The following is a 19,380-nucleotide window of genomic DNA, read 5'->3' on the forward strand; positions in this document are numbered from 1 at the left end:
CAAATAGATACCTCTAAAAGTATTCAGTTTTGAAATTAACTATTGATTTAGAGATGTGCCCTTCATAGTCCAAACTTTGTTGAAACAGAAATATGCGGCTTTTGCTGTTGAATCATGGAGCCACATTACAATGCATGAAACGGATCTTCATTAAGCGATTCAAAAATTGAGAAGTCGCTATTTACTAAGAGACACATATTGTTTGTTCATGGTTGGATGCCCAATCCACGTCGGTCTTCTGGTCTACAAATAATATGCCACTTAGCTTATTTGAAGCAAAAACTAGCAAAAGTCAGACTCTAACTAGTTCATTTCTTAATGGGACCTACAACAGCCGTAGCGACCGGACCTCCAACTCTCCTTTTCATAGATGTCAACTCTCACACAACTACAAGAACAACAGATCAAGCACCACAGGCACACCACCCGTAAATCCTCCCTGTCGATTGACCGACACACACCTAACAAGCAAGCTTCAGCAGCCTGTGATGGCTGGCATGATTCAGCTTCGGAGCACAGTGGTGCTCCTCGTTGTGTTTGGCGCAGTAATGCAGATGCAACTGAGCTCGATCGTGCCCCTTGCGGCGGCCGCCAGAGTCCTGCTGGAGGTTAACGCCGGGATGGGAGTCGGCGCTAAGGCGGGCGTGGGAGGGGTTGGAGTCGGAGCTAATGCTAAGGCTGGAGGCAAACATTTCAAACACAAAAAGGCGGGAGGCAAAGGTGCTAGCCCTGCCCCGCCCCCATCCGCCGTCGACTGCGGCGACAACAGCGACCCCTGCGTCGGCGGGGGCGGGAATGGCTACGGCTATTACGATTACGCGGACTACCCCTGAGCTCACTAAAGTCGCGGGCCGGGTTATCGCCTGATGGACGTAGATGAAAAGATTGTAGTTCAGGTGCGTATGTTGTGGTTGTTTGCATGTTTTATCTCTTCTCCGCTACGCGTAAATTCGGGCCGGGCGGTGGACGGTGGTTGTTGCTCGTGAAATCTGGACGTTGAGCTAGCGGATTGGCCGTATTATCACGTCCTGGTGTGTGTGTTGTGAGTTACTGTGTCGTGGACTCGTGGGTGTTCAGTTCAGTTTGTGTCCTGGTCTCCTGTGTTGTTTATGATTTCTTCAACCGACAAGTAAATTACGCAAGAGAGTCCCGCTTCGGTACAACCCCCCTCGCAATACGTATAAAGGATAATATGGACATTTCGCACTTTGTGTATACTTTTGTAGTAAAATATACGCAGGGCAGCTTACTTGGGCCGGCCCATTTGCGGCGGCATGCGATGAAAAATAGCGCACAAGCTGGGGATCGAACCCAGGACCACTTAAAACGTTACGCGCGTCCACAACCACTGCGACATCATATGCCTTCAGTAGATTATCTAAAGATAGGCGCATTAAGTAAGTGACGGGCTGGGAATTTTAAAATGATTTTACGAACACTTTGTGAACTGGTAATTTTTTCATAATTTCTTTTTATTTATTTATTTTCCTTTTCCTGTTACGTTTTTTCTTTATTTTTCAAAAAATGGTGACACTTTCAAAATGTTGCCCAAAATTTCAAAAGGTTCATTATTTCCAAATTTTCTGCATAAATTAAAAATTATTTGCATTTTTGAAAATTGTAAAGAAATTTCAAAAAATGTTTGTGTCTTTAATTTTATTTTCGTAATTTCAAAATGCGAATAATTTTTTGGACAGCACAAGCAAAATTGTGGAAACAGACATTTTCTCAGAGCACGGACAAAAAATTAAATTCCAAAATATTTTTCAAAAATGAGACTAATTGTATGATATAAAAATTGTTCTCAATTTGCTGGAACATTTTTTTGATTTGTGAACATTTTTTGTGAAAATGAGAAATGTTTTAAATTCCGAACAAATTTCAATACTCGCTTGACAGGACCGATGTCGTCGCTTAGTTGGGCAAGGCCTAAGATTTTCTTTTCTGTTCTATTTTTCATTTTTCTCATTTTTTGTTAATTTATCTTTTTTCCTTTTAAAACTTTATTATTTTTTTAAAACCTGTACAAAAATTGAAATACCAAAGTAGTAGTTTTAAGTAACTCTTTTAAATCATGATTTTAATTCTTTTTTTTAATATTTATTAAATGCTTTTAAAAAGCATTTGTTGTTTTCAATTCTATCATTTTCTACTTATTAGTTATGTTAGAAACTTAAAATGACAGTTTTAAGTATCTATATGAATTATTATTTTAAATACATTGTTCCTTCAAACCTGGCATGAATGACTACTCGGACATGCTACGTTGAGCATGGTGTTTTTTTTTGGACATTCTTGAAATGACCCCAACATTTGCCAGCACGTGGCATGCCTATACCTGGCCATGGGCCGCCCAGCCCAGATGGCCCGACCCGACCTGGCCCGAAAATCCTAGGCCAGGTTGAGCCCGAGTGTGCCATCGGGCCGGGCTCGGGCCTGGAAAATGAGCCCGATGAGTAGATTGGGCCAGGATTGGGCATGCAAAAATGCAATTTTAACTGTAGCCGGGCCGACCGGGCCGTGTCGGGTTTCGTGGGCTCAGGCCGGGCTCAGGCCCGGTAAGAAAATGCAGAAAAAAGACTGAACGTGTCGCAACTTGCATTCGGTGTCGAAAATTGTTCAACATGGCATGAATGCCTATGAGGGGCATGCCACATGGTGGCAAAACTTGGGATCATTTCAATGATGTACAAAAATAGACCATATTGAACGAAGTATGTTCTGGGGGCCATGAGGCACTGTCTGAGAGCATGTTATTTCTCGACATCCTTGAAATTACTCCAATTATTTTCAAGGGCCTCATATGACCAATTCAAGGCATCATGAGAAGTTGTTTGGGATTTCGACAAGTTTTGCATTTTCTGGAGTTTTCTCGATGAAAAAAATGACAATTAATGACAGAACATGTCACAACGTGCATATGGTGTCGAAAATCATTTAGACTAGGTATGGATGCCTAACACGGGCATGCCCACTTGTTTGCAAAAGTTGGGGGCAGTCTTGATATTTCCAAAAAATACCATGTTCAATGGAGAGTGTTCGGATAGGTCAGAAGGGTATGTTTGGGACACCTCATTTCTCGACATCCCTTAAATTGCCCCATTTTTCATGACCTTGTATGACCAATTCAAGGCACCATGCCAAATTGTTTGGGGTTTCGCCCAATTTTGCATTTTTTGAAGTTCTCTTGGTTAAGAAGGCCGATAAAATGATCGGATGTGTCACTACTTGCATATGGTGTCGAAAATCGTCCAAACCAGGCATGTGCCTACCATGGGCATGCCTACCTTCTTGCAAAAGTGGGGTTCATTTTAAGGATGTCCAAAAATAGACTATGTTCAACGCAGACTGTTCGGATAGGCCAGAATGGTCCATTGAAAGCTCGTTGTTTTTCGATATCTATCAAATAACCCCCAATATTTTCCACCAGCTTCTATGACCAATTCAAGGCACTATGCTGAGTTGTTTAGATTTTTGAGAAGTTTTGCATTTTCTAGAGTTTTCTCGGTGAAAATAGGCCGATAAATGGTCAAACATGTCGTAACATGTAAACGATATCGGAAGTCATTCAAACCTGACATGGATGCCTCATATGTCCATGCCAGGCTCTTACAAGACGCTGGGATCATTTATCCATAGCCTACAAGTTAGATGAGTGTATTTGTAATTCCGGTCATTATCACTCAACATAAACATTTTATTTTTTCCAAAGAATTTCCTGAAATTTGTCAACAATTTTGGAATTTCAAAGTGTGTATGGAAATTTTACTAACTTGAACACTTTTTTTTCCAATTTGAAAAAATGTTTTGTGTTTTTGTTTTCCAATAATGCTCGCCAATTTGAAAAGGTGTTTACATTTTTTAAATGTTCAGAAATTCAAAAACTGACATGTTTTCAACAAAATGTTCACAAATTTGATAAATTATTCGTCTTTTTCGAAAAATGTCTGCAGTTTCAGAAAATGTTTACAATTCTGAAAAACTGCTCTCAAGATTTGAAAAATATTCACAAAATCAAAGTATTTTTCATAAAAAAATTTCATAAATTTGAAATAAAAGATCACGTTTCCAAAAGAAGTTCAAGTTTTGAAAAAGGTTTCGTATTTTTAAAAATATTCCAAAAGATGAAAAAACACATTAAGCTATAAAAACGCTTTAGCTAGAATGTCCGGTCCGGCTGTACAGCACCAATTTTGATCTGCTACAGTATTTCTAATAAAAAAAACATCTACAGTACGTCCACTCTAGGTGATAAACAAGTGCGCTACATAATTATCACTACACGGTGATGGTTCTGGTGGCTGTTACCAATTTCACAAAGCAGAAGATCGTGTGTTCGATGTCTAATAGTGGCACTATTTTATTTAGTTATTTGAAATTTTGATATATTAATGGGCCGGCCCAAGGCGGACTTGGAACAGGATAGATTTTCACGACGTATTTTCTGGAAAAGCCATTCTACCCTTTATTATGAAGGGGTATGGACAGATATCGTCCATTGATGTATTTAGAGGGGGTTGTACCGAAGAAAAAATGTACGCAAGATCACCTCATTGCGAGAGACTTCAATAAAGACATAACCACACCTTTCGTGTAAAATGATTTGGAGCTAAGCATCACCCATTGAAAAAACCAGATTTGTAAATTATCATTTAGATGAGAATTATTAACTCATAAACTATTTATAATTAACCAAAGAAAAAGTAAAAAAATGAATCTTCATGTAAAATTCAAAGGTGTAGGAGTTAGATGAGATATAGTTATTTTTCATCTAGACGAGAGCTAGTCACACCCATTTCACCATGTATCGGCAGGAACGAGATCCTCTAACATTACAAAGGGATGTCAGGGAAGCTACAGTACCCTGACATCGCTTCTTCACATCCATATGATTAAGCCTAAAATGACTTGAATTAATTTGCAAATTACAAATCTATTGTATATATTTACAAAAATTACATACAAACAAAATTATAGTGCAATAAAATTAATTTTGGATTTTATTTTCTATGAACAGTAATTGCGCACAGTGTCTTTGTTACAGTATCCGTGACATCCCTTCTTCATTTTATCATGACATCCTTCATAATGTTAGAGGATCCGTTCCGTATCGGCAACTATCTCCTCGAGTTAAAAACAAAATCGTTGAACTAACATGCATGGTCCACATCTAAGATCAGATGTGCCGATCCACCCAGAAATTGGGCTGGTTTGGGAACGCCTTGCAAGGATAGTGACAAGGAATTTTTTGCAGCGGCCACGTGGGTGTCTATGGAGATTATAAAAAGGCCCAGTTCTAGGAATTTCCGTTGCTATATGCCTTCTACCCAAATACATCGCACATTGTATCCGAGCTTCTTTCGCCAGCCACGGCAACATGGAACGAGGCCCTGGTGGCTGTTTTACTGTTTTTTTTCGGAACTATCACTTTTTTATAGCAAATTCAGAAACTATAGCATCCAATGTAAAAAAATCAGAACTATGACCCCGTCGGCCTCGTGTGGGCCGAAAAAATAGATTTCGGTCAGGATTTGACCGAAATGGGCTTTTCAGCCGTGCCTTGGTCGAAGAGGTGCGTACCTGGGCTAAAAAGACCTTTTTGATCAGCAATAGGCCGAAAAGTCCTTTTTAATCAGAAGTAGGCCGAAAAGTCTTTGGACCCCATCTTTTTACTTTAACGGGAGGCCAAAGCTGCATGGCTCCACTCTTCGGCTTATGTTAGGCCGAAATGATTTTTTTTAGTTTTGGCTTATGAATACTGTGCAACCATTGCCCATCTTAGACATTAAAAAAAATCACGCAACCGTTTCCCCTCAATATTTTCCCACCAACTCGTCCTAGGGATATTCTGCAGAAGAGTTTTGGTTCTCCTGTGTTAGCGGCTACGTACAGAGGCCTGTGCAAAGCTTGCTTGTTGAAGTCTAAAAAATCTAGTCTTGTTGGATGTCCATTATTGTTACAGCTCTGGTCATACGAGAGATTCCAATACGACCCTATGTATAAGACAGGCAATGGTTGCACAACATTCATAAGCCAAAATTAAAAACAAAAATCATTTTGGTTTAACATAAGCCGAAGAGTGGAGCCATGCAGTTTCGGCCTCCCATTAACGTGAAAAGGTGGGACTTAGAGACTTTTCGGCCCACTGCTAACTAAAAAGGACTTTTCGGCCTACTGCTGACCAAAAAGGTCTTTTCGGCCGAGGTATGCACCTCTTCGGCAAAGGCACGGCCAAAAAGCCCATTTCGGCCAAATCCCGGCCGAAAACTCCCTTTTCGGCCCACACAAGGCCGTCAAGGTCATAGTTTTGAATTTTTTGCATTAGGTGCTATAGTTTCCGAATATGCTAGAAAAACCGTGATAGTTTAAAAAAAATCCTGTTTTTCTTCCCATTGATGTGAATGCCATTATGAAGATCCCCACTTGCACCCGCAACATAGATGATTTTTGGGCGTGGTATCTGGACAAGAAAGGTAAATTCGCAGTAAGCTCGGCATACAAGTTCTTGCTGAAAACAAAACTACAGAGAGAGGAATGGCTGCAGGGAGGAAGTGGCTCGTCACACTCTGAAAAATATGAAAAATCCTGGTGCTCATTATGGAAGCTGAAGGTCCCATCAAAGATAAGGATTTTTCTCTGGATACTTGCTCATCATTCACTTCCTACGATTGATGTTTTGAAAAGGAGAAATATGGCTATACAAGAGACATGCCCCCGCTTTGTGGCTGTGAGGACTCATGGCGTCATGCATTGCTGGCCTGCACTATGTCCCGTTGTGTATGGGCGCTAGCAGATGATGCTATTGTCTTGCAGATGATTGAGAATATGGAAGTCAACGCCAGAATTTGGCTGTTTGACTTGAATGAAACGTTGGATCATGCTAGCTTCACAAGGATGGTGGTAACCCTGTGGTCTATTTGGTATGCGAGGCGTAAGGCTATATATGAATCCATTTACCAGAGCCCTCAGCAAACCACATATTTTGTAAACAACTACATCAATGATCTTGGTCAGTATGCGTTCAAGGATAAAACCCAAAGCGCTAGATCGCCGGCAGCTCCAAGGCCGAAAAGGTGGCTGCCACCTCCTACTGGCAATGTCAAGATCAATGTGGACGGAGCAGTCGCGAGAAACCACCGGGAAGGAGTGGCAGCGGCTGTTTGTAGAGACCATGAGGGTTTATACTTGGGATCCCAACGCTGGTCTTTCCGGGAATCAAGGATCCTCTCATTTTGGAAACCTTCGCATGCCATGAAGCTATGGCACTAGCGGGGGATTTGGCGGCCCGGAAGATATGTGTGGTTACGGACTGTCAGGAGGTGGTGAATGATATCAACAGAGGGACCAGAGGCCCTAATGCTTCGATAGTACATGAAATCCTGGGTTGATGTAATAGCTTTATTTCATGCTCTTTTATTCATGAGCGTAGAAACTTTAATTATGAGGCTCATAATCTCGCTAAATTTACTTGTAATCTAGGCATAGGAAGACATGTTTGGTTGGGCAATTCTCATGACCCGAACCATGTACCTATGGCAATTGCTATGAATGAATAAAGATAGCGAGATTTTTTTTTTAAAAACCCAAATACATCACACATAAGATATATAAAAAAGGTGTGCTTGGTTATCGAGGCTCTTGACAGTAATTTTTGGGTCCGTCAGATCGGTACCCAGCAGGGGCTAACCTTGAATCATATCCAGGAGTTCGCTGCCCTTAAAGAGACGCTGGTATTACCCTCAGCCAAGATAAACATGACACAATAACCTGGAAACTCACCACTAGTGGGGAATATACTGCGTCATTGACGTACAAGGCGCAACTTGCTGGACTTATCTTTAGTCCTATGCTTGCTATGATTTGGAAGATGTGGCCTTTTTTCCAAATGCAAATTCTTTATTTGGTTAATCCTCCAAAATCATGTGTGGGCGGCTGATCGGTTGCATCGTTGTGTGGATCCCATCAACTGTGCAGAACGGACATGAATCATCACATGCAGTGGTGGAGCCAGAACTTTTGTGGAGCCTGGGCAAGTTGAGCCTAAGTGTAAAAGGGCAGCCCGGTGCATGTAGAGTTCTATCACTTTGGTTTTTTGTATGCAGTATCTCCCTACATTTTTGAAAGAGGTTGTTTCCCGGACTTGAAGTGTAAAATCTAGAAATAAAAAATCAGGTATTTGGATACGCAACATGTAATATAGCACCAAATTTCCGAACCATAAATCCACATTAATAATGAAGGGAATGCATAAATATAATAGTCACACAAAAGGTAATTAGTGAACTAATATATAATATACCAATATCCATTTCATAGACTAAACAAAGTTGAGACTTGACAACAAAAGATACTCCCTCCATCCGGAAATACTTGTCCTCGAAATGGTTGTACCTAGACTTATTTTAGTTATAGATACATCCATTTTTTCCATTTCTAAGACAAGTAGTTCTGGACGGAGGGAGTATATAGCAAGCCTTGCACAGAGGCAAACTCGCTATGTCACCAACAAAAGTAAAGCTATTCATACCAGATGTCATTGTGCAATTTCTTCCACCACAGTCGAAATCATCTCTCACTTGTTCATTTTTGCCAAAAGAAAGACACATAACCAGCCTTACATTGAGGCAAACTCGTGTTGACAAAGTCCTAGAAGGCCCTACAAGATAAAAAAAATGAATATGTAATTAAGATAGATTTAGTTATGAGATGTGAACATATTCAAAATAGAAAGTTTGCAAGAAAATAGATGGTCAGATGGAATATATCGACAATGCGCTAAAGAAAATAATGAGGCAAATGCCCTTTCCAAGACTTCATTGCAGTAAATGTTTAAATAATATCCTTATCATCAACTGGCTTGAATGACTCTCGCTTGGTGTTGAGCCATTCATTATTGATCTTGCTAAGTAGTTTATTCTTAATAATCTTTATTGTTGAAAAAGCTCTCCCACCAAATGCGCTGACACCGGCAATATTTAGTTTGCGGTTAACCAAACAAAAACAATGAAATAATTCTTTCTCTTTACCAGCAGAAAGACCACAAACTGCACATGAAAAAAAATGCATTCTATGAGTATGAAGGAACCAGAAGGTATAAAAATATTGCATGAATACCATGTGCTGCAAGATGAATATGCTAGTTCTCCTATAGATTAATCGGCCTGAAAATAAATACTTGTAAATGAGAAAAATCATATGAGGATCAAAAACTTTCTGAGGACATGCCCCGGCCAGTGATCAACACAAAGTAATCTGTTTTCTCTTCTCTTCTTCAAGATGGGGACACATGGTCAGGGATGTGAGTTGCCTTCCAATTAATTCTGAAAGAATAATTCATTCCCTAGCCCAGACCCACTATTCCCTAGCCGGCTAACCGTAATTTCAGCGGACGATTCTTAGTTTCCTACCGGAGGTGGCCCAAGCCGAATGAGAGGAAGGAGGTGTTGAGGGACGTGTACTCAAGTAGACTGCCTGGCCGGTTGGGCGCCTGGCGTGATGGTGTCTGCTCGCCGCCGGCCGTGCGCCTCACGGTCTAGGGTTAGCCTGTTAGGCTGCGCTTGCCGCCTGGGAGAAACGAAACAGACAGGGAGTCAGGGTGTTCGTGCGATCGATCGAACTCGTGATACAGAAATTGTTTCGGCCTGGGCAGCTCGGCCGCAGGCTGTTGTTGGGCCCTGAACAGCGCGCACATGTGAGAAACAAAGGCCTAAATTTTTTTTGCCCGAGTAAAGCAAGCTACGGTATGTATTTAGCCCATCATTAATTCGGTCGATCGCTGTTGTTGTGGACCAGCGAGCCCGGGCAATTGCCCAGGGTCGCTGGGCGGTGGCTCCGCCACTGATCACGTGGAGCGAGAAGCTGAACTTTTGAAGTTGGGAGAGTTGGGAGGACTTCCGAACAAGCCCTATATATGTTGTAAACAGCAATAGTAGGTAGACTGGAAATAGTGTGCATTTATTTATTTAGGATAGTAAAATTGAGCCAAATCCCAGCCCTCCCACGCCTAGTGTTCCTAAACGTCCGTTTGGCTGATTTGATTGTTTCTGGCCCATCAGATCAACTGTCCTAAGGGGCTGCTACTCCACGAGAAAAATCAAAGCTCTCTAGTAAACTGGACCAATATGTAGCCGCTTCAGACAACCCAACATCTAGCCGAGTACAGACAGCCCACGGTCGCTGCGCTCCCTCCCGCATCCGTAAAAAGAACTATTCGCTCAAGAGAGGAATGGATCGGGGCGGTCTATATAGAGGATGTGGACGGGAGATCGATACTGTTGAGGTAGAACTCGGTCGTGAACGCTCGTAACCCTCCTTGTCCGCCTTGAGCTGCTCGGCGGCGCCATCTTCATCGCCGTCCACCGCCTTCTTCACGGCGTGGAGCTCGATCTCCGCTGCGCAGAGACCCTTGGTGGTGGGCCAAAGCACGTCACTGACCTCGTGAAAGCTGCTCCACGCCTCCGGCCACCGCTGCATGAGAGGGTGCCGCGCAGAGACCCTTGGTGGTGGGCCAAAGCACGTCACTGACCTCGTGAAAGCTGCTCCACGCCTCCGGCCACCGCTGCATGAGAGGGTGCCGCGCTCTTTGGTCTCGTTCGAGCGCCATGGCCCGATCGCCCGGCCTCGATGTCGTGTCGGGACGCGCTTGTGGGGCGGTGACCCACCGCAGCTCCACATCGGCGACCTCCGCGGGCCATTGATGTGCTCTAAACAGGTGCATGCGCACGCGAATCTGTCGCTGAAGAAGGTGGGATTGCGGCGGAGGTGGGTGGTAGAAATGCCGGATAGGAACCCTAAATCGACATCTATCCGGTAAATATAGTGGCAGAGTTGGGACGATATGGGCCTACAAGTTGTTTTTTTTTGACCGGATCTGCTGGAGATCCTGTTTGCCGTGTTTTGCGGCAAAACAAGCCCCATCGCACAGGATGCACCGACTGGGTCGGCCCATTATTTAGTCCATCGCGAATACGAGGGTGAAAAATGGCAAAAAGGGTTTCGTGCGGTGGCTAGGAATGAAAAACATCACTCCCTACTTGTGCAAGCTCGTTGCTAACCACTACGATCGAACAGCTCTGTGGACAGAAAAACAGCGGAACACTAAAAGAATAACGACAGTATCACACTTAACACTGTTTAACCAAATCCCGAACAATTTTCCAAATCTTGAGTAATTCTTTGAATGTACGAACAATTTTTCACAAACGCAAACAATTTTATGAAATCGAACAATTTTGAATTTCCCAAACATTTTTCGAGAATACAAACATTTTTGGAATTTATGAACAATTTTATAAAGCACGAACATTTTTTGAAATTTCACAACAAATTATGAAACATAGATCAATTTCAAAAATCCCAAACAAATTTGGAAGTGTGAACATTTTTTAAAAACATGAACATAAATTTGAAACCTGGAAGATTTTTGAAAGTGTGAACATTTGGGAAATTTTGAAAGTGTGAAGATTTTCAAAAATCCCAAACAAATTTGGAAGTGTGAACATTTTTTAAAAACATGAACATAAATTTGAAACCTGGAAGATTTTTGAAATCTTTCAGAAAATTGTACTCCCTCCGTCCGAAAATACTTGTCATCAAAATGGATAAAAAGAGATGTATCTAGAACTAAAATACGTCTAGATACATCTCTTTTTATCCATTTTCATGACAAGTATTTCCGGACGAAGGGAGTAAAACATGAACAATTTTTGCAAAACGTGACAATTTTTACAAAACATGACCAATTTTTGAATTTTGAGTTTTTTTTGAAAACACCAACATTTTTTGAATATTTTGAACCTTTTTTGAATAAAAAAGAATGAAGAAAAATGAAATGAAAACCAAAAAAGGAAAAGAAACAGAAAAAATGAGGAAAATAAGAAAAGAAAAAGGAAATAGAAAAAAGAAGGAAAAACAAAGAAAACCAGAAAACCCGGTTTAAGAAGGTTGGCAAAACCGGCCAGGACCATCCAAAAAGCTCCCAAAACCAGGAAAATGATCCTATGTAAAAAAGAGCTAACTGGACCGGCCTATGTACCATTGAACATGTGCGATAGGTCGACAACCTGCCACCACAGAATGCGGTAATTAGGGTTTTCCTTGGATCTTCTTCGGCCGAAAGACAGTATATCATGTGGTTCAAAAAAAAAACAGTATATCATGTAAAACGGCTGGACTTATAAGGGCCGGCTATGTTTTTATAGGATGAGTTGCTCTAAGGCCTTGTTTGGATACGATGGATTAGTCAAACTAGTTTTCCGTGGACCCATATAACCGCCCAACAAACTAAAACCATGTTTGGGCCCTCCAACAAAACCGTGAATAACTTAAACTCTGTTTCCACAAAGCCAGGAAACTACGTTTTATCAAAAACGACTAATACTCGTTTTTGAGAAAACAAGATTACATAAAACTCTCCGTAACAGACATTTTCCTCTCCGCTCCTTCCTCAACAAACTTATTGGCGCCAATTCTTCCCTCCCGCAGCCAGTTCTAGGCGCCATTTTTTCCATCGCATCTATATAAACTGGATGGCGGCACAACAAACATCAGCAAAAAAAGATCTGGAAACCTAGTTCAATGGCTAGCCGCTAACCCCTGCTGTGATCGCCAATTCCCTGGCCGCCGGTGTTAGGCTGGGATCACCAATTACTGGCAGCTGGCCGCTGCTGGGAAGAGAAGGGATCTCTCTTCCCCAACTTGTTTCCATCACCAGAGATCAATCTGCAGATTCGTCATCCTACAGGTAAGGTCCATAATCAGAAACTGATCAGCATACTCAAATCTGTAGGAAGAAGGTTCATGCTTTCAGGACATGAATGCAACTACGAAATTGAAATTTAAATCTGTAGCAGCTGTGTGTTTACTTGAGTGATGAATAGACAATTATTCCCTATAGATTAGTCACATATGTAAATTGTCAGGTCTTAGCTTTTACTACAATATAGGCAATCCTTGTAGATGGAATACCCTTCATGATAATTTCCTTAGATCATAATTGGTGCCAAAGGTAACAAAGATTGCAGTATTTGTGTAACTTAAATGATTTAACTAGTAATCATTTTGTTGCTTTATTTCCCTTTAGGAAAATATGGATGACCAAATCAAAAGCATTAAGAAGGAAAAGACCGATAAGCAGGTCACAAAGCGCCACACATGGAAATCTTCAGAGGACAAAGTATTGCTGAACATACTAAAAGATCAAACTTTAAATGGAGGGAAGGAAGGAACAGGATACACAAAAAAAGCATGGCGTGAAATCCTAGAAAAGTTCAATGAGTCCAAGGTAGACAAACTTGAGTTGCAACAAATAAAAAATCGCCATAAGTACTACAGGAGTTGTTATGCTACCATGGACAGACTTCTAAAGCACACATGATTTGGTTGGGATGACGATGACAAAATGATCAAAGCTCCAGAAGAAAAATGGGCAGAACTCATTTTGGTAAGTTTAAGAATAGTAACTTTTATATAATTGCCATATCATACACTTGACCAATAGACTAACAATGAACTTACAAACCGCAGAAGGATAAGAATATTCAAGAATACCGAGATAAAGTGTGGCCTAGTTGGATAGACCTGCAAGACATATGTGCGAGCTCTACTGCATCCGGACTCGGTGCTGTATCTAGCAAAGGGAAAGGTGAAACAACTAAAGCACAAATTGATCTGAATGAGGTGGTAGAACTAGAATCCGATGAAATAAATGATCCCACTATTGTTTGTCCTAAAAAGCCTAATAGCACCAAGGCAGAGAAAAAGAAGAAGTGCAATGCAAGTGGATCACAAGAACCTCCAAAGGGACAGAAGCGATCAGCCGATGATGCTATAAACGCAATTGATCGCCTAGCGGACGCATCACTCATCATCGCTGAATCAAAGAAAAATGCAGCACAACAGATAGAAGCTTACTCAGTGAAAGCATGTATGAAGATATTAAATAGCATGCCTGGACTTGAGGCAAATAAAAAATTGAAAGTTGCAGAAGCATTTGAACAAGCCAATAAAAGGGCGATTTTCGTGGAGATGGATGAAGAGACTCGATCTCTTTGGGTTGACAATGCGTAGTTTTGTTTTCTTGTAATGTACCGTTGAGCTTTGAGGTTAAGTCATATTTGCAATTTTTCATTAATCCTTCTGTAATTTTGTGTTCAAACAATCAATGACAGTTGCAATTTTATATATTTATTTGGTTGCTGTTGCTTGCTAATTATAAGATCCAATTATAAATTTCTACTCTTGATATTTGGAGTTATATATATTTATGTTCTTCAGATCAATAAAGAACCGAATATATAAAATTGATGGCATACATTTCCTTTACGTTGATTGGTTTGACACAACAATGATGCAATGGTGTTCTCTCGCTCATTACATGATTTTTGTCCTGCCATTTAACAGAAAGTCTATCGATCAGTTAAAGGAGAGTGATGGAAGATATGGCAAATGAAGAATATTCTGATTCTAAGCAGATGGTTATTCATAACATTTCGGCAGTGTCACTGTTTCGATATGTGCTATTTGGAAGACTATTCAAAACACCACGTAGTACTTCCAAATTAACTGGTGCTTAGAAAACTAAAGAGTGGTTAGTGGGCATCCAGTTAGATTTTATGAACAACTTCGCGTTGATAAGCACACCTTCTACTTACTGCGAGATGCATTGTGCGAGAGGAATTTACTTAAGGATACAAAACGGATGGATGTGAATGAACAACTAGTGATATTTCTACATACAATTGGGCATAATGTTAGGAATCGTGTTCTCCAGGATAGATTTCAACATTCAGGAGAAACAATTAGTCGACACTTCAAGAGAGTTTTAAAAGCCATAAATGGTTTGCGTGATGTTTGCATAACTGATCCGGCCAATGAAGTTCCAACCAAAATATTGGCCGATGAAAGGTACTACCCATACTTCAAGGTATATATCCTATCTCAAGAACATGTTCCTTTTCCAAATGACTTGCATAACGGTTTAAACCTTACATTCTAATTCACAATTTTACCAACAGAACTGCATCAGAGCAATTGATGGGACACATATTAATGCAAAGATCAAGCTTGATAAGCAAACTCCATACAGAAATAGGCATGGTTATCCATCTCAAAATGTTATGGCAGTAGTGTCATTTGACATGTCATTTTTATATGTGGCTGCTGGATGGGAAGGTTCTGCATTGGATCAGGCCGTTTTACGGTGGGCTGTTACTGATGGTGGCTTTGTTGTTCCAGAAGGTAAAATTTTAAATACATGAATTTTACATGCATGCAAGTAAAGTTTATCTTCATTGTCTCAAACATATGATTATATGATAGAAAATTTGAGTGTGATATCAAACTTTACATGCAGGTAAATTTTATCTTGTTGACTCGGGATACGCAAATACTCCAAGATTTATTGCCCCCTACCGTGGAGATTGCTATCACATTGGTTCTTTCCGTGGAACTAATCGTCGGTATAGTAGTGAGAAAGATCTGTTCAACCATCTACATGCACAACTGCGGAATGTTGTAGAACGCACTTTTGGTGTTCTAAAAGCCCGATTTCCAATATTAACCAGGAATGGAGGAATCCCTTATCCTTACAAAAAACAGGTCCAAATTGTTATGGCTTGTTGCATCATCCATAACTTCATTAGGAAGGTTGATAGGGATGATGAGTTGTTTCAGCTTTTCGAACAAGAGGGTATAGAAGGAAATGTTGACACAGGTGACCAACAAGTTAGAGGGCACGCAAATTTACAAGAAGATGATCGAGTTGCTGGTGAGCGATTACGTGCAGGCATCGCTCAACAGTTGTGGACTAATCATCAACGACGTACCACGCAAGAAGAAGAAGAAGATGATGATGATTAAACACTGCAATATTTTATTGCGATCTTTATATGCATATACACTGCATAGTTATCATTATATCTTTTCATTCCTTAGTAGGCCCAGGAACTTTCTATTCTATTTATATTCAAGCACACTCTGTCTCTACAGCTACAGATGATAGCACTGCTGAAATAATAATTCTATGCCAATCACCTAATGAAGCAATCAGTAAAAGCTCTGTATGCCTTCTCTAGTTTGTGAGATTGATGAACTAAATGGACAAGACTAAGCTACTAACCTTGTAAAGGTAGTAACAATCTGAAAAATGAACTTGTAAATCTGAAATAGATAACTACTCTGTGCACATAATTTCTGGTGAGATCAAAACGTACAAATGCGCGTGAACGTCCATGTGTTGGGCTAAGCTAAAGAATGAATCAATTGACTAGCCTATATGCGCCTGAATGTGCAAAGATAATAGATCATTCATACGCAATCAGGTATCTTTTTGGCTCTGTGAAGTGAAGTAGTACTCACATTTCTGTAGTTGAAGAATTGGAGCACCTTGTTGACAGCGTCGATGTACTTGACTGATGGCGGGCCATGGAGTACGCTGATGCTGATAGAGACATCAATGAGGACGAAGGCGCCAAGGACGGCGCAGAGCATCCACCACGAGCTTGCGCTTGACGACGACGCAGGCGAGACCGATGTCCCTGTGCTTCTTCTTGGGCTCCGGCGGGCTGACTACCAAATCCGTACAAAGCCTATGGAGGAGCCGACGAAGTGGAGGTAGAGGCGGCGACCTAGCCATCGAGGGAAATCGACCGCCGGCGTCGCGCGTGCGCCGTGTCGTCCATGGGAGAGCAGAGGCGAGCTGTGGCTTGGACGAGCTGGGGACGAGCAGTGATTAACTTGACACAAAGAGGCCGAGCTGCCGAGAAGTGGTGGTGGTGGCAGGAGGCAATAGCGACGACGAATCGGCGATTTGGAGGCTGCCGTCCGGCCAATTTGGGGAAAGTGGCCAGCTTTGGGAAAGCCACGAGTTCAGGGGTAGGAAATAGAAAATACTTTTTTTTTTCTAGAAGCCAGGGAATAGCCATAGGCGAGCGGTCTCCAAACAAGGATCTGCGTACGCTGGTTTTATACCTTCCATAACCCAAACAAAGTTTTCCTTAAACAGATTATACACCAAAAAATAAGTACTACCTCCGTAAACTAATATAAGAGCGTTTAGATCACTACATTAGTAATCTAAACACTCTTATATTAGTTTACAAAGGGAGTAATACCGGTTTACCAAAAATCTGCTTAAAACTTGTTTTCCTAAAACTCGGCGCTAATATTCTCTATCCAAACAACCACTAAGCGGCGGCTCACCCTGGTTGCTAGATCTCACCACTAAAAAGCGAGCGGCGGCGGAGAAAAAGTCGAGGCGAGGACGCCCTCTGAGATAGAGAAGGAAGGGAAACCCTGCAAGTTGATGGAGCAGCAGCTGTGTGAAGTTCTTTCTTGCGGCCCTGCGACCGAGAGTAGGGTTCCGGATCGCCGTCGCCTTCGCGGGAAGAAGGGGAAACGCAGGGAGGTTACACTGAAGAGTGAGAGGTCAAATTCGCGAGCCCCCCTCGCATTGTTGCATGGCAGTAATTTTGATTCTGATAGTAGTCACGAGGACAAGGAACCTGGAGATCCCAACATAAGTGATGAGGGTGTTGATGAGATGGACAGAGGCAAATCACCCACACAACTAGCCATGGAGGCCAAGGAGATGGCCGCAGAGAAGGCGGATTTCGCTCGCTACATTAGGATCTGGAAGTCTAGCTAGGGATTCGAAGGCTACGGTTCCTTCCGAGACATGAGTGAGTACTTCCTTCCTCACATCCTCTAGTTTTTTTTGTACCTTCAATCATCTTTATTTTTACAAGGGAAGGCAAGGGATTTACTACTTTATTTGCATCTTGTATCTGGTATTGCTTGTTCATGTTAGAAATATTTCTAACACACGCTTCCCTTGGTTGGGTGTGACCCATGCAGCGACAGTGAGCTCCATGCACTTCACAAACTCGATACCTGGCAGTGACCCATCAGACCGTGGGACAGTCGCGCCTACACTGCAGGTCTTCTCCATCAAAATCTCTGAAATAAAAGGCGGCTTGCGGTGGCCATTGTCTGTGTATGGCGTGGTTGCAGCACGCGACGCCGTGGATCACAACCGCAACCTTCTGTTTGCTCGCGATAGGAGTGTGTACCAGACAATCAAAGAAGACGTATGTGCACTCTCTATTTTCTTTTGGATATTTATTACTCCCTCCGTCCCGAAATACTTGTTGGGAAAATGGATAAAATTGGATGCATCTATAACTAAAATATGTCTAGATTCATCCATTTCTCCGACAAGTATTTTCGGACAAGGGGAGTATGTTGATACTTGCTTGCCGGGTGCCAGCCTCTGTTCCCTCTTGTTGATTATAGTAGCTAATGGTGTGGTCGTTGATGATTGCAGGATCCTTATTTGCGCTTGACTGGCCCCTCCCGTGCAATTGTGTTTGGGGATCCCGTGGACTTTGAAATCCAACTGAAACTAAGAGGCAGCACAGCGGCTCGAGATAGAGCATTGATCACTAGTACAGAGCGTTACTCCACAGGAATTGGTCCCATATGCTTTGAGAACTGCTTCTGTACAACAGAGTTAAAGTTGGAGGCGATTGAGAGGTCGGTCCAGGCCACTATCTTGGGTGTCTGTGTCAAAGGGGGGCCGTGGCCTTCCAAATATGGAGGTAGAGTTGTTTGCTATGCGCCATCACAGTCAGGTGAGATCAATGGGGAAGTGGTCTTGTCCGATTCATGTAGCGGAGGAATGATGCCTACCGGTTTGAGTGGTCACCTTCGTCTGTCAAGGAATGTTGTTTCTGTAGAAATGCAAGGCAGTCTACAAGTTAGCTTACAGGCCTACTCATCTTTTGGTGGGTTCTCTCAACGAAAAGTTGTGTCTTCAAAGCTAAGTCGTGTCTCATAAGTCAGGCTAGTGTTACCTTTGGTGGCGCTAAGGTGGAGATTACAGTTGCTTGGTCCCATCTTGTTTCAGAGAAGGAGGATATCACAACAAAGGGCTGGGTGCATGGACTTGGAGATTTAGACAAGGTGTGATCCAGGATATTGTGAGTAGTAGGTGTGAAACGAGAGACCAATACCAAAACCAGATCTCTGCTCATTCTGTCCATTCGATTTGGTGAAGTGTGCTTAGTATTTATGTATCAATTAGCTTTGAAATATCTCCAACTTGTTATCCAACTACTTGTGCATTAGCGTATCATCCAATTATTTGTGTACCCATTGTAAGTATTATGTTATGTTTTGTGAACTATTGATGCTTAAGTAATCAGCAGTCTTATCTGATAGTTTGTGTATAGGTCCTCTTGTTATTTGTACTTCATTTGTAATATGGCAGTGTGACCTAGTTCTTTGAACAACTAATCCTTCATTCAGTCTGTTAATGTTAATCTTGTCACGTGTTAGTTTGAGTACACAGTGAAGTGCCCATGTGTTGGTGCATGGTGTGTG

The 19,380-nt window shown here is 41.8% G+C and overlaps 1 protein-coding gene and 1 long non-coding RNA gene across 2 annotated transcripts; one reads left to right on the forward strand and one right to left on the reverse strand.

Annotated features, from left to right (window-relative positions):
• Positions 1-12,333: 12,333 nt before the first annotated feature.
• Positions 12,334-16,848, reverse strand: LOC119327596. The gene is made up of 2 exons (XR_005158586.1): positions 16,357-16,848; positions 12,334-12,736 (listed from the first exon to the last, which is right to left on the reverse strand). It is a non-coding gene; the product is annotated as an uncharacterized LOC119327596 (long non-coding RNA).
• Positions 16,849-17,211: 363 nt separating this feature from the next.
• On the forward strand, positions 17,212-18,835 carry LOC119333304. The gene is made up of 3 exons (XM_037606240.1): positions 17,212-17,678; positions 17,854-18,086; positions 18,323-18,835. The coding sequence occupies exons 1-3, from the start codon at positions 17,675-17,677 to the stop codon at positions 18,833-18,835; spliced, it is 750 nt and encodes a 249-aa protein (XP_037462137.1). The 5' UTR covers positions 17,212-17,674.
• Positions 18,836-19,380: the final 545 nt, after the last annotated feature.

Source organism: Triticum dicoccoides, chromosome 7A (assembly GCF_002162155.2).
Source record: "Triticum dicoccoides isolate Atlit2015 ecotype Zavitan chromosome 7A, WEW_v2.0, whole genome shotgun sequence".
NCBI lineage: Eukaryota > Viridiplantae > Streptophyta > Magnoliopsida > Poales > Poaceae > Triticum > Triticum dicoccoides.

Coding starts and splice junctions, on each gene's coding strand:
- LOC119333304 (XM_037606240.1), top strand. Junction 18,087..18,322: donor ACCAGACAATCAAAGAAGAC/GTATGTGCACTC, acceptor TGATGATTGCAG/GATCCTTATTTGCGCTTGAC.